This window comes from Harpia harpyja, chromosome 13 (genome assembly GCF_026419915.1).
Source record: "Harpia harpyja isolate bHarHar1 chromosome 13, bHarHar1 primary haplotype, whole genome shotgun sequence".
NCBI classification, from domain to species: Eukaryota; Metazoa; Chordata; class Aves; order Accipitriformes; family Accipitridae; genus Harpia; species Harpia harpyja.
Window position 1 is genome coordinate 28,382,588 of NC_068952.1, and position 14,819 is coordinate 28,397,406.

The following is a 14,819-nucleotide window of genomic DNA, read 5'->3' on the forward strand; positions in this document are numbered from 1 at the left end:
GCTCGAACTCGCTGTTTTCCCCCTCCCCGCAGGCCGGCTCTCAGGGATGGGCGGGGCCTCACCCTGCGCAGGCGCAGTTCGCTGGGGTTCGGCGGCGGCAGCACGACCGTTTCACTTACGTCAAAACAATTTACGACAGCGGCAGCGGCTCCGGTTGCTGTGGAGAGGCTTTCGGTGTCCCGCCACAGTGCCGGTCTCCCGCCCCGCCGAGCCCCGGACCCACTGGCGGGTGAGAGCGGCGGCGGGGGGGGGGGGGGGGGGTGTCGCCTTTTCCCCGCGGGTTGGTTGGGGCATGGCCCGGGCCGCCCCCCGGTGGCGCCCGCACGTGGCCCGCGGTGCGGCGGGGCCCCGGCCAGGCCCGGCCGGCGGGGGGTCCCGGGGCACTGGCGCTGTAGCGTAGCCTGGCGCGGCGGGCAGGGAAGGCAGGCAGGCAGCCAGCTAGGGAGGGGGTGTCTCCGCCTTCCCGCGGGTGCTCCCGGCCGGGCAGGGGAGCGGGCCGCCGCTGGGGACTCTTGTTTTAAATGACGAATGCCGTATTTTCTAACCCCGGTGCCGTTTTCTTCCGCGGACGTCACGCGAACCTTAAGGCGCTTCTCGATGCTGCGTGCGGGAAAAACGGGTACAAGTTTGGCGGGGGGGGAGCACAGATCCACTCCGTTTGCTCTCTAGTAATTGTGCCTTAGTGACCGAGTGATGCAACATCAAGTCAGCTAACACTGGTCTTCATCTCAGCCTGCTGACCAATTTTTTTATTGCTTTCCAAGATTACTGTACGTCCAGCAAATTCCACTTTTCACATCATGGAGGCAGAACAGATTATGGAGGGACAGCCGCAGGTATTGCAAGAAATGTTTTATGTGCATAACACTACATGCATGAAAGGAGCATTTTCACTTTGCTGACTGTGTGTTATTTTACAGGTTCCAGAAAATCCCCATTCTGAATACGGTCTCACTGAAAATGTAGAGGTAACAAAGATTTTTTTGCTGTAAAGTACAGTGGAAGTCACATTCCTGATCAAGGGGAAAAATGTTCAGTCTTGAGTCTAACTTCAGCAAATGTAATGTTCCCAAGAAAGTTAGATGGAAACTGAACCAATAGATACTAGCCCCTTGCATAACTGGCTGTTAATACATTTTCTGTTGTGTTGCTTCCGTTATACTAAATGGTACTGAAGTATGAACCTTTTAATGAGGTGGAGTTTTTTGGAAGAATCCTATGATTGTTATCTATTCCATCACTATCTATTTTTTTTATATATATATATATGTATATATCTGTATATAATATATTATGCCACAAAAAGCCAGCCAGAATTTTATTACAGGGAGGGGAACAGGAGTAGTTGATGGCATTTCTATAGAAGTATCAAAGGGAGGGATTCTTAGAAATACGGGATCAGAATAATCCAAGCTATCTTTAATTACTTACGCTGAGAAAGAGTAGCCACAATCCATTCTCTCTGCTCTTGCTAACAGTGTGGGTTAGAATAATAACTCTATGACATGTATTTACTATTCCTTATTAAAGAAATGCCTTCAATCTCTCTCTAAGTTCCTACTCTATGCTAAGCTTTTGCAGAAACTTTTCTTAAACGTCCTTTGTGACTCATCTCCCTGATAGCTGCTTGTCTGTATGCCTCAGCTTCCACTACAGAACCCTAATGCATAGTATATGTTGGTTCTGTATCGGTAGACTCATGTATGTTGCACTGAATACGTTTGGTTTACTAGCAGTGGTAGGGTATCCTTTTTTAACTACAGTTAATGGTGTAAGGTGATTCAGCACTTTTTGACCAAAAGGCACCTGGAAGCATTTTGCATATGTTTTCTTTAAAGCGTCCATCTATACTTTAGTAGAGCACAGTCTCAAAGTGCTTGACTTTAATAGTACCCTTTGTCAGACTTCACCTGAATTTCTTGTGCTTTTAGCATTTTGTGTTAGAAGTGCGTGCATACAGGAACCATTTAATTGAGACCACTGTTGTTAGTAGTCGTTCCTGTTGCAGTGGTGTAGAATTTAAATCTGTGAATGCAAAAGCAGAAATAAAAATGATAGAGATTGGGTCTCTTCTGTTTTAGAAAACTCACGACTTCCTGACATTGTTTCCCCAAAATAATTTAACAGAAGGCTCCTCTGGCTTGGGTTTTTGTGCAAGGAAAAATATGGACTTAAATTTTCTTAAAAGGTGTAATAAAGTTATTGCCAGTGAATTGCAGAGAGATGGGTACTTTGTTTGCACTCACACTTCAAAGTGACTCACGCTTCAAGGTGGCTGCTATTACCAATGTTCGTTCTCTTTTTTTTTTTTTTCCTACTTCAGAGGATAGTAGAAAATGAGAAAATAAATGCAGAGAAAACATCAAAGCAGAAGGTGGATCTTCAGTCGTTACCCACACGTGCCTACTTGGATCAGACAGTTGTACCTATCTTGCTACAGGGACTGGCTGTTCTGGCAAAAGAGAGGTAAGATGCCTCAATGTTCCTTTTGTTCTTAGGAAGAAAGTAGGTCTCAAACTCGGGTGGTATGTCACCTTTTCAGACCTCGCACACCAGGCGTGGTTTTGCTAGTTTGTTAGTTGTAAGAAAGTCATTAGAGCAGGTTTATGAACCTATGAATTACTATGACCATGCAGGACGTGTTCCTCACTTAAGTGCATATGCTGTGGTAAGAGTTATTTATTGAATACCCAATGAGGTATGCTATTGCGAAGGTTTTGGAGGGAAAAATGTTTGTGGTTTTTTTTACTAATTTTATCACATAATTCACCTTATAGAAGCAAAGCAAGAAGTTGTTCTAGTTTTGAACAAGATTTTTGTAGTGTGGAATTGTAAAGAGTTCTGTTTGCCATTTAAAAGAAAGACCAGACAGACACATCAGGTCTGACATGCATCTTTGTTGGAGATTAAAACACTTTCTAAAGGATGAGGCAGACCCTGCACTGTCAACCCAGTAAGAAGCAAACTGATAGTTTATCCTTTGAGTAAAGATGATGCTGTCAAGGTGCCCCAAATCTCTTATTAGTCAATGTAGAAGGGTATTCTTCAATAATAGCAAACAGTTGTTCATCTTATCCAAATTAATTTCTAGCCTTTTGGTGTATCCGAACTATTGGTGAGTTATACTGCATGTAAGCATTTCTCAATTTTGCCGAAATAACATTATCAAAAGCTGGTATCGATGACCATAATCGCATCACAGTACCTACAGCCAGAACAACCATCAGCAGTGTCTTAACCTCAGAAGGAGTTGTGAATTTGAACTGCGTTGTACAGACAGCTAATTAGGCAAAAGTGCATCGAGGAAGGTACACCCTGTGTGTACACCTGAGCAGTGTGCAGATCTTCAGTTGACACCTGTGGGAGTTCTACTGCAGACTGAATGTAAAACACAGCCTGAGGTGGATACCCCACACTTACAGTCCGGATACTTGTGTTACAGACAAACTATTTTTTTTTTTTTTTTTAAAAACCTTTGTTCACTATGGAAGGAGCTGTTCTTTGTGGGGACTCATCACAGGAGTGAAACTGGAACATCAATAGAAGAGGTTGGGGAATATATAGGAAAAAAACTAACAGTATCAAACTTCCAAGGTCAAATTGGCTATTCAGTTGAGCATATTAAAACCTCAGAGGTGAAAAAGCTGAACTACCAGCTCTGCTGTATAATCTTCGGCTTAAAATTGAACTGGAAAGTAACTAATGGATGCTGATTTCTTTCTCTAAGAAATATAGAGATGTTCAGGGAACAGTCCAGCACATCTGATGACTGTGCCTGGAATTCAGTAGAAATTACCATCCAGGATAGTGAGCATATGGATAAATGACATATTTAGGAGGAGTTAACACAACTTTTGTCAGGTCTTGCAAGTCTCTTGGAGCTCACTGAAGGAGTCAGTGAGCACATGTAAACAGGAATCCAAATGATACAGTCTTTAAATTTCCAAAAGGTTTCTGGCACTGTCATTCACTAAAAGCTTTTAGAGAGAGTTAGCTGCTGTGGGATTAAAGGAAAAGCCTTTATATGGCCAAGGAACTGACTGGAAGATATGAGAGAGAGTAGAAGCAAATGGTGAATTTTCATGGTGAAATGAGCTCAACACTAGAATCCTGGAAAGGATTATTTATAACAATTTGAAGAAGTGCCTGACAAAATTTATTAATGATACTGAGTTTTACAGAACAGATTGGGGTTTTTTTGTGTTTTGTTTTCTGTTCGGGGTTTTTTTTAAGTTGATCAGTTATAAGTAATTGTACAGGAACTTCATAAACTTGATGTGAAACTATGGAAGACTGCTATGAAAAATTGAAACTCACAAAAAGTGAAAGATTGAATACCAATAAACAGAAAATGATGCACCTAGGAGGGTAATAAATACCCTAATGCAAGTGACAAAATGATAGATTCTGAATTGACAATTACCCCTGTGAAAAAAAAATCTTTAAACTGTTAAATGTATATGTCAGTGCATTGCTCAATCAAAAATAAACTCTGAATGGTAGGACTTAGAAATTGAAGGGGTAAAAACAAGCATAATGTCACTATTTAAATTTATAATGTTCTTGTATTTTTAATATTCTGTGTAATTCCAATTCCCGTTTTCTGGTAGAATATGAAAAATTAAGAGGAGTGACAAGGTGGTCAGAAGAATGTACTGCTATCTGTATATGAAGTGACTGAATAGATGATACCTAGAAAAGAGACCTCTGTGAGAGAATATATTAGGAATCTGTTAAATCATCATCAGATGATGAATTGGGATGCATTGTTTATTATCTCTTGTGATACAGTAATCTAATTAAGCGACGCAGGTAGTAAATTCATAATGAACAAAAGGAAGCGATCCTTCACAGGTCACATAATTAAGCTATATAATTTTTTGCCTCAGGTTGAAGACATTAACATTTTATTTGGGCTCAGGGGGCAACTGGTCAAAGTTGTAGAGGAATCCACCCACGACTATTAAAGCTGCTAGCTCAGAAAACTTGTACATGCTTGGAAGCCAACAGGAGGATGGTCCAGAGAAGTATCTCTGCGCACTTCTTCCATTTTTTTTTATGCTCTTTATAGGCATATTTGCTCAATGCCAGACCTTTGGTCTGACTCAGTGTGGAATAAGTAAGTTTGTTATGTATTCTGTGGACAGAATCCAGATTAGCAGGATTCATGTACTGTAGCTGGAGGAGCTTTTTAAAAAAAACTTACAGACTAAGGCCAGTGATCAAAAGTGTTTATTATTGACTACTTGCAAGTTACAGCACTTCTCAAACTTGAAGTTTTTGTTGACATTTTGTTGTGTTCATTTCAGTTGCCAGAAACCATGAAAACGGCTCTAAGCACAAAGCTACTAAATAACCATTTGATGAAAATGAAGCAAGAAAGCACTGACAGATTTTTACTTTATAGAGCATGAGTTAAAGAGATAGGCAAATGCATGTAACTTCCAATGATGTACATACAGTACTTACGTTTACAGATTATAGCCTAGTTCTAGGTATGTAACTGTTCTAGCAATTTAGTAACATTGAACCAAGGGTGACTAAGACTCCTTATTAAAAACTTTCTTATCAGACATAAACTGGAAACTTACAGAGTAACTCTAGGTAGTTGGTCATCCCTAAATCAATGCTTAGAAGTGTTTCGGAGGAGTTATGTTGCTTTTAAGGGAAGGTGATTAGTTCTTCAGCTACCTAATTTAATATTAAAAAAAATAATTGCTTTTGATTTACTTTTTTTCTTTACAGACCGCCAAATCCCATTGAATTTCTAGCAGCATATCTTTTAAAAAACAAGTCACAATTTGAGGACCGAAATTAACTCCATAAAAATGATGACAATTTGGCTGCTAGACTGAAATGCTCATTTGCCGCAATTTGTTTTCTGCTGTAAAAATCCTTTGGAACCATGATGTTGTCTTTCTTAATCGCACAGTTTGCTTTACTGTTTGAGTTATTTAATAAAGAACACTTTACATTTAATTTGTTCACTTGTTTTAAACTAGCTATTAAGAGACTTTCAAAATAAAGTACTGAAACTGCACTGCTGGATGAAAGTCTGAGTAATTCCATGTGGCTACATCACCTGAAAGCATGAAACAAAGGGGAACAATTTATTATGGGAAGCACATGGGTGATAATGTATATAACTTAATTTGATTTCATATAGCACCCTCCACATGCAACATGCCTAGACAGAAAGCAAACAAATTAAGAGCCGTTAGAATTTATTGTGAGGAAGTAATAAGTACGAGTGATAAGTGGCATTCCTCAGGGGTGGTGGGTATTGGGACTGGTGCTGTTTAACATCTTTGTTGGCAGCATGGACAGTGGGATTGAGTGCACCCTCAGCAAGTTGCTGACAACACCGAGCTGTGTGGTGCGGTCAGTGCGCTGGAGGGAAGGAATGCCATCCAGAGGGACCTTGACAGGCTTGAGAGGTGGGCCCACGCGAACCTCATGGAAGTTCAAGAAGGCCAAGTGCAAGGTCCTGCACGTGGGTTGGGGCAATCCCAAGCACAAATACAGGCTGGGCGAGGAGTGGATTGAGAGCAGCCCTGAGGAGAAGGACTCGGGTGTCTTAGTGGATGGAAAACTGAATATGAGCCAGCAATGTGCGCTTGCAGCCCAGAAAGCCAGTCGCATCCTGGGCTGCATCGAAAGCGTGGCCAGCAGGTCGAGGGAGATAATTCTCCCCCTGTACTCCACTCTCCTTAGATCCCATGTGGAGTACTGTGTTCATCTGTGGGGCCCCCAACATAAGACATGGACTTGTTGGAGCAAGTCCAGAGGAGGGCCACAGATGATCGAGGGGCTGGAGCACCTCCCCTATGAGGACAGGCTGAGAGAGTTGGGGTTGTTCAGCCTGGAGAAGAAAAGGCTCTGGGGAGATCTTACAGTGGCCTTCCAGTACTTAAAGGGGGCCTACAGGAAAGATGGGAAGGGAGTCTTTAACAGGGATTCTAGTGATAGGACAAGGGTAACGGTTTTAAACTGAAAGAGGGTAGATTTAGATTAGATATTAGGAAGAGATTCTTCACTGTGAGGGTGGTGAGGCACTGCAACAGGTTGCCCAGAGAGGTTGTGGATGCCCCATCCCTGGAAGTGTTCAAGGCCAGGTTGGATGGGGCTTTGAGCAACCTGGTCTAGTGGAAGGTGTCCCTGCTCATGGCAGGGGGCTTGGAACTAGATGATCTTTAAGGTCCCTTCCAACCCAAACCATTCTGTGATTCTATTCTGTGAAGTAGAGAGCAGAAAAGTTGCTTCAGAACATCAGGAAATGGGTTTAGTTAAACAATTAGATTCAGCAGCTGAAAAGATCACCTGCAGACAGTGTCCAACATTTCAGATATTTACATTAATGAGGTGTGCTCTTCAGCATTTGTCATTGATCTCCTGTGACTGGTGTGCTGGATTTAACTGAAACACACAATAAAGTTTGAAGGGACTTGTAAAGGTTCTGTAATTCAATTCTCTGTACTGCTACCCGTAGTTGGAGCATTCTTTCAGTATCAAAGATAGAATCATAGAGTATCTTGAGTTGGAAGGGACCCATAAGGATCATCAAGTCCAACTCCCTGCTGCTCACAGGACTACATAAAACTGAACCATATGACTAAGAGCATCATCCAGATGCTCCTTGAACTCTTGACAGGCTTGGTGCCATGACCACTTCCCTGCGGAGCCTGTTCCAGTGACTGACCACCCTCTCACTGAAGAACCTTTTCCTAATGTCCAAGACAGTCCTAATCTACCCAGTAAAATAGCAGGTATTCTGATTTTTTTTCCTTTGGGTTTACTAACACCTCTTCCCCGCACCCACCCCGCCATTCTTAACATCTTTTTCTGACCCCTTGTTTATTTTTCCTGTAATCTCAGTAGGGGTAAAGTCCACAGACCTCAGGGGTACAATATAAGAAGCCGCAACAGAAGACTGGGGATTGGAAGAAAAAGCTAGAATTAAGACAGTAAACAATATGTTGTGAAAAAATACTAGCAAAGCTCTGAAAATAGGAATACGGTAGCTGGAGAACTGGATTGCTAGGTAATTGGCAATGGGTACAGGGACTAGACACACCCCTCAATTCCTGTTTTTGTTTTCTGAAACTTGTAACAAGGAGCATTATCAATGTTGTTCACTAGCATTGGATACTGGAATCTAGATTAAGCACAGCCCAGTTTTTAATAGACCAGGAGAATGACCATAATTTGTTTGACAGTCACAGAAATGGTAAACTTGGCTTCCAACAGTTGCTCAATTAATCAAAATCCTAAATTTTTATTCAAATAAACTTCAATATTGCCATTGTACCATTCCCATCTCCATTCTGTATTTCTTAGCTAATTGCTTTAACATAGCAAGCAGTTAAAACCTTGTAAATTAAATTCTTTGCTGCAAGGGTTGGGGTTTTTCCTGTGTGACATTAAAGGCTGCCTAACTTTTTGGTAATTATGCATAAATTCACAAAAAAAAGAGACTTAGGACTCTCATTTGACTTGCTCCTGCAATGACTTAAAGGCATCCACTGTATTTGCAGTATATTAGGTGGCCCACTGCACAAATGATATTTTCCTGTAGTTCTCTGACATCTAGATGACTTTCCTATGGTAATCTTAAGATTTTGTTTGTTTAACTTGTTTTAACAGCTTTTCTTCTTTAATAGCTTAGATACATGGGTGTAAGAGTGGCCAGAAGATAGATCCTTCAGAGGAGAAAACTTCCATTTTCAATTCTCTGCTAAATTGCAGGGGCTGGAATGAGATCTGGCTGTTACTCGTAGTAGGAAGGCTCTCAGTATTTTACATTATTTCTCAATATGCTAAGAGGGAAACATTGAATTAGTGTAGTCCAAGAGCAGCAAGATTGGGGAACAAAAAAAATGGAAAGAAACCTGCAAACCCCAAACCAAGCCTAAAAAGCTCCATTTTAGAAAATGCAAAGAAATTGTGGAATGAGGTTACTAATTCTATTGCATTGTGGTGAACACAGTCTCCATCAAACACTGACACTTAAAAAAGACACTGAAAGGATTTTAACAACAGTGTTTTGACTTTCTGGAACGAATAATAACATTTAAGTGAAGACAAGGAGACACCATAAAGACTTGGTATTGCTATTTTTATTGCTAAAGCGGCTTTCCAAGGTTTCATCCATAGGTGACAACATCACAAGATTGTAAGAATTGTTACACTTGGGGGGTGGGGAGAACAAAAAAATCTATGCTGATCCCCAATTTCTATGTCAAGAATTTGTGTGAGACCATACAAAAAGCAGCAGCTCAACTCTTTATCTTCCTCAGACAGAGCAATTGTCCTATAATATATCACCATGCCTGAATTCAGAATACCATCAGATTTCTCAGCTTACAGTAACACCCTCCAAGCAGCTACACAAAAGCTTGTAAACATGCTGGGTTTCTGACAGCTCTTGCATCAACCTACAACCTTAAAGTATGAGTACCAGTCCTAAGGCGAGCTGTCCCTGCCAGCAGCATGCCACCGACTCAGCTGTAGGTGCCACCCTTTGGTATACAGTGTCACTTGCTGTTGTCTTCCCATCTAAGCTAGTTCAAGAGAATGAAAGTGTCATGTTCACAAGGTGATGATGTTAGAAGATTTACTACAGCTGTTTTTCTGGGCAGCTCCCTCCAAGAAAATAAGCTGAAATGTTACTAGCAGCAGTGAACTCACCAGCTCTAAGAAATAAATTTTAGTGATTCTTGCAAAGGCATGACAAGTCAATAAGTGCAACCATATTCCTTTACTTGTTAAATTGGCTTCACCAGTTGGGATCTGCTGCATCAAGAATACTCTGTAATGGGAAGAAGATAGCAAGTTACTATCACCTGAATAATCAGATCATATCTGAATAATCCAGTTCTCAAAGTTGGGGAAGTAATGATAAAGTCCAAATTTTCAAAGCATTTACTTGTTTTAAACTCTCCCCACTACAAAACAATGAAAATTCTGTGAAGAGACTTTGACAGACACTTGCTATCCCCGTTTAATCCAGAAAGAAAGAAGTACTATTTTTCCACAGGAAACACCAGTTCTGAGGGCTTCAAGGTAAATGTATTTAATTTTGAAGTACAAATTAAAACCCAAGTGATTTTACATTTATAAAAATGAGGAACTTATCAATAAAATGGAGAACAGATGTAAGGGGCTACAAGTTATTAATAGATGTAGAATAAAAGCTTGAAGAAATAACTGAAAATGGCAGCCTTAGACAGGCCCCTGCTAAGTAGCTGAAAGCCATTGTCTCTTGATTCTTGAACAACTATTTTTCAGTTTTCTCCACACTACCCTAGCTGAGTCAGTATATGCTCTGAAGGGCAGTAAAATTCAGCAGAAAATAAAACGGAATGCCTGGTTAATACCACAGCACACCTTCCAAGATGACTATTTTAGATCCAATATCCAGAAGTTACTCTTCAGTAACTGTGAAAGAATTATATGTGACTCATGCAGTATTTTGAAGTCTGCCTTTTTAAATGCTTCTACCGAGAATATTATCTTTTTACCTTGAAGGGGACAGTGACAGAAGAAAGGATTTCCCACTAAAAGCAATTCTGATCAAAGGGTTCTAAATCTTCAAGCCTTTACCACCTAAAAATAAAGTTTGACTTGCCAAATCTTTTTTTTGCACCTCCGATTTATCAAGGACTTTCTCCAAAATCAGTACAGGTCTTTGAGCTATCCATTTTATTTTCTGACGTGCTGTCACTGTAAATGCAGTCTGATCAAAAGAACTTCTCTCTCCCCATCAGACTTTCTAGAAATAAAAGAGCTGCTTTCAAACAAATGAAAAATCTGAAAAACTCTGAAAGATACAAGCAGTTGAAACCAGTAGGTTAGAAAGGAAATACATGAGAAGAATCCCTATGCCTACCGTGCTTGATAGAATACAGGTTTTGATTTATTCTTATAATTGTACTAATTACGTAACAAATTATTCTTAGCCAAGCCTTAGCTTGTGTTCCCTATTCTATTTCATAGCCAGAATTCATTTTAAGAGTGACTACATAGCCTAGATCACAGAAGTACAGAATGCCAGCTGCTACAGAAAGAGGCATGATGAAAACAGTATCAGCACCGCTTCTGCTAATGTTCCCTATCCAAATACAGTTTTAAGCGAGGACTCAAAATGTAAATGCTGTGTGAATAATTATGGGGTAGTTTACAGCAGTACTAGTGCAACACTAACTAGGAATGTGTCATGTTCTTCTTCCCAACGTGCTTTTATCTCTCTTCTCAAGTTTGCTTTGCAATTGTGCATAATAAACCAGTTTTCTGAGAGGAGCCTAAACTGATAAAAGGCTGCTGGGTGGTTGAGAAGTATCTCCTGGAGAGCACATGGCCTTCTTTTCTCTCTGGTGTACACTGACGTATTTACAAGATGGATAATTACCCACTGATATTATCTTAGATGCTATTACGTTGTATAGGAACTGGAGATATTTCCCTTGAAAGGACTATGCAGTTTGGGGGGACATGCTTTTAACAGTAGAAGGAAAGACGGCTAGGAACAGCAGGTTCCTCAGATGCAGAATGACAGTTCATAAACAGAAAAAGCTAGAGTAACAGTGAACATCTTCCTGAGAAGGGAGGAGACAGGAAGTGGACAATGTGAAAAGCATGATAGGAAAGAAAGCAAAATAAACCACATGCAGGAGGACAACCAGAGCAAAAACCAAGGAAGCAACAGACCATGAACTCGGCACTGGTGAGGCCGCACCTCGAGTCCTGTGTTCAGTTTTGGGCCCCTCACTACAGGAAAGACATTGAGCTGCTTGAGCGTGTCCAGAGAAGGGCAACCAAGTTGGTGAGGGGCCTTGAGCACAAGTCTTATGAGGAGCAGCTGAGGGATCTGGGGTTGTTCAGTCTAGAAAAGAGGAGGCTGAGGGGAGACCTTATCGCTCTCTACAACTACCTGAAAGGGGGTTGTAGTGAGGTGGGTGTTGGTCTCTTCTGTCAGGTGGCTGGAGATAGGACAAGAGGAAATGGCCTCAAGTTGAGGCAAGGGAGATTTAGGTTAGATATTAGGAAAAATTTTTTTACTGAGAGGGTTGTCAAACATTGGAATGGGCTGCCCAGGGAAGTGGTTGAGTCACCATCCCTGGAGGTATTCAGAAAGCGAGTGGACAGGGTACTCCAGGGCATGGTTTAGGGGGCATGGTTAATGGTTGGACTTGATGATCTTGAAGGTCTTTTCCAACCGAAATGATTCTATGATTCTATGAAAGCTGGGCCAGCTGAAGACATGTGCCACCCATGCTGGGCAGAGGATGTTACTCCAGGAAAACACTGCACGCTAAGGGCACACTAACTGGCAAGTCACTCTTGCCACAATCTGCCTTCATGCTTTTCTTCCAGGTAAGGAACAAACTGCCAACAGACATACATGTGTAGCAGTGGTCTGTGCTTCAAGGGTATGCTGACTGGGGGGATTGTCCATGCGTTGTGTCAACTCTCCCCTGCACATCAGAGAAAAATGACTGAAATAATAGCTCTGAACAGTTAAGTGCTCCTGTTACTTCTCCCTGCACAAACAGTGCTTGGAAGAATTACACACAAAGCAGGAGGATCTCCCAACCTAACCCATGCTTCACAGCCTTCAGCTGAAAGCTCAGCCGAGTTTCTCAGCCTGTGGCTAGAACCTTTCCGTACCTCTATGCCCTGAGCACCAGGAAGCCCAGCACCGCCATCTTCTATTTAACTGAAGAGCTGCCTGCTTTTCTGTTTCTGCCTACGTTATGTGGTACTGAGGGAGCGCACCAGCCCTTAAACAAAGAAACAATCCATGATCAGTGTGACAGAAAAAGACTTAACTGCAAGGTTCAAGCAAATGACTTGAACTTCACTCACAGACTTAACTGCAAGGTTCAAGCAAATTATTTATTTGAACTTCACTTACAGATTTAACATGCCACTATTGCAGGTTTTACAGATACAAAGGGGGAATGCACTATTGCAATTTTTAAGGCAAGAGTAGTACACTATTACAACCACAAGCGATTTACAGACAACCACAAGCACACATGTGTTTACAAACTTAAAGCATAAACAATATTCACTTACCCCTCCAGGTAAGGGCTCTCAATCCCAGGGAAGCTACCTTGACCAGCGTCCCGATCAAGGAGGGGAAGGGTTTCCTTCACAAGCCAACTGTATAGTTGGAGAAGTGACTCCCTCAGTTCCAACCTGAATCTTAAGAGTTTTTATCCCCTGACTTGTGGAATGGTGCGTATGACTATGTCTGAGTGGATTATGATATATGCCTAAATGGATTATGTATATCTGAGTGGAGTTGCCCCTTATCTTTCCTTTGTTGGTCTGTGATTGTTTGAATACACAAGGTTGTCATTTGAAACTGAAGCTGAAACCCTCCAGTTTTTGGGGTTTTTTTTACTTTACTTCCTCAGGAAACTGAATAGTGGTTGGATTGAGACTCAGGGCATACTATTTGTTAAGGGATTTCAAGGCTCAGTTCAGGTTTTGGTTCTTTGAATGGCACAGCCACCGCCCTGTTTAGTTTAGGGTTTATCAGACGGCCCAGGGCTAAGCTGTCTACACAGTTACCCGTGAGTCGTCTCTGCAGAGAGACGGGGCCTCACAGCAATCCACGGCTGGGTCGCTTTTGTAACCCCAAGTCACCTGTGTGCACTAGACATGGTGAAACTCATTTGTGAACTACGAGCTGGACAATCCACACAATCAGGAGGTGACAGAAGTTTAAAAAGAGGAACCATAAATCCCTAAACACTGCTCAGTGGTATTATGTCCACCTGTGATGTGGAACAAAGAAAAAATCCTAGTCACCCTTGCCAGTGGAAACAGCAGAAATTCCTCCTGTAGTACTATGGATGACAAGCTTTGGCAGGAACAGGCAGAAACCGAGGAGGATGTCCTCCAGTTTCACTGCGCTCTGGATTGAGAGTGCTAGTTGATAACAGAGAATGACAGAGATTCACCGGAAAACAGGCCGCCACGGTGTTTGTGGTGTGTGTCACAATCTAAGGATTAGCAAAAAAGCCTGTGCTTTCTACGACTGCTAACACTGAGCTCCAGTTGTTCCTCTGCATCTATATGGATACTATGTTCACATTACATAAAGTAAAAACTTAATCCAAATCTACGCCTAATCCAGGTGAGAAAAAACTACCACGAGGAAAGAAAGGTTAATAAGGAAAGCAAGGGAGAAAGAAACTTAAAAATGAAGCATAAGGAGAAAAGGGATCCAGCCCAAGAGGTATGCAGCAACAATAATAAAATAAATATATTTAAGAAATTTTAAAAGGCAAGCTGAAGAAGAAAAAAACACTACATAAAGAAAGGTGGTAAACCCAGAAGAAAATACTTATAAAATGTTTCTACTCATTAAGCCATCTAGATTACCACTTGGAAGTTCTTATATTTTCATTGGAGGGGAAGCACTTAGAGGAGATGAAAGCTCTTCCTCTAAATGGTAGAAAGGAATACCAGATAATTAAAAATTATTTTAACCTCCAGTTCACCTAAGATGTTCCTCCTAGCAGCCTCCTCTAACTGCTCTTGGTGGATTCTGGGACAACGGTGCATCAGAAACTTGAACTATATGCTGGCATGACCTTTTTTGTAAGTATATAATCACAACATTTATTTTTCCCCATGGAGTAAAATTTATCCTCTGCTGCATTTAGTTAACTTTATTGAGTGATTAGTAGTCAGTTCAGGAACTATTCCCAGTAGTGAAGTTTATGTAAAAGATTTGAGAATTATAAATGGGTATCACAACTACCAATACAGTTTTATGTTAAAGCAGTCAGGCAGGATAGTTCTTC

At 41.3% G+C, this 14,819-nt stretch overlaps 1 protein-coding gene across 1 annotated transcript; it reads left to right on the forward strand.

Annotated features, from left to right (window-relative positions):
* The first annotated feature begins 25 nt into the window (after positions 1–25).
* On the forward strand, positions 26–6,040 carry DPY30 (dpy-30 histone methyltransferase complex regulatory subunit). The gene is made up of 5 exons (XM_052806830.1): positions 26–229; positions 765–836; positions 921–968; positions 2,324–2,466; positions 5,746–6,040. The coding sequence occupies exons 1-5, from the start codon at positions 47–49 to the stop codon at positions 5,816–5,818; spliced, it is 519 nt and encodes a 172-aa protein (XP_052662790.1). The 5' UTR covers positions 26–46; the 3' UTR covers positions 5,819–6,040.
* The last annotated feature ends 8,779 nt before the right edge of the window (positions 6,041–14,819 follow it).

Excerpts from the sequence above, each read along its gene's own strand:
- DPY30 (XM_052806830.1), top strand. The coding sequence starts at position 47 with ATGGGCGGGGCCTCACCCTGCGCAGGCGCAGTTCGCTGGGGTTCGGCG. Across the intron at positions 837-920 it reads TTATGGAGGGACAGCCGCAG|GTTCCAGAAAATCCCCATTC; the intron begins GTATTGCAAGAA and ends GTTATTTTACAG. Across the intron at positions 969-2,323 it reads GTCTCACTGAAAATGTAGAG|AGGATAGTAGAAAATGAGAA; the intron begins GTAACAAAGATT and ends TTCCTACTTCAG.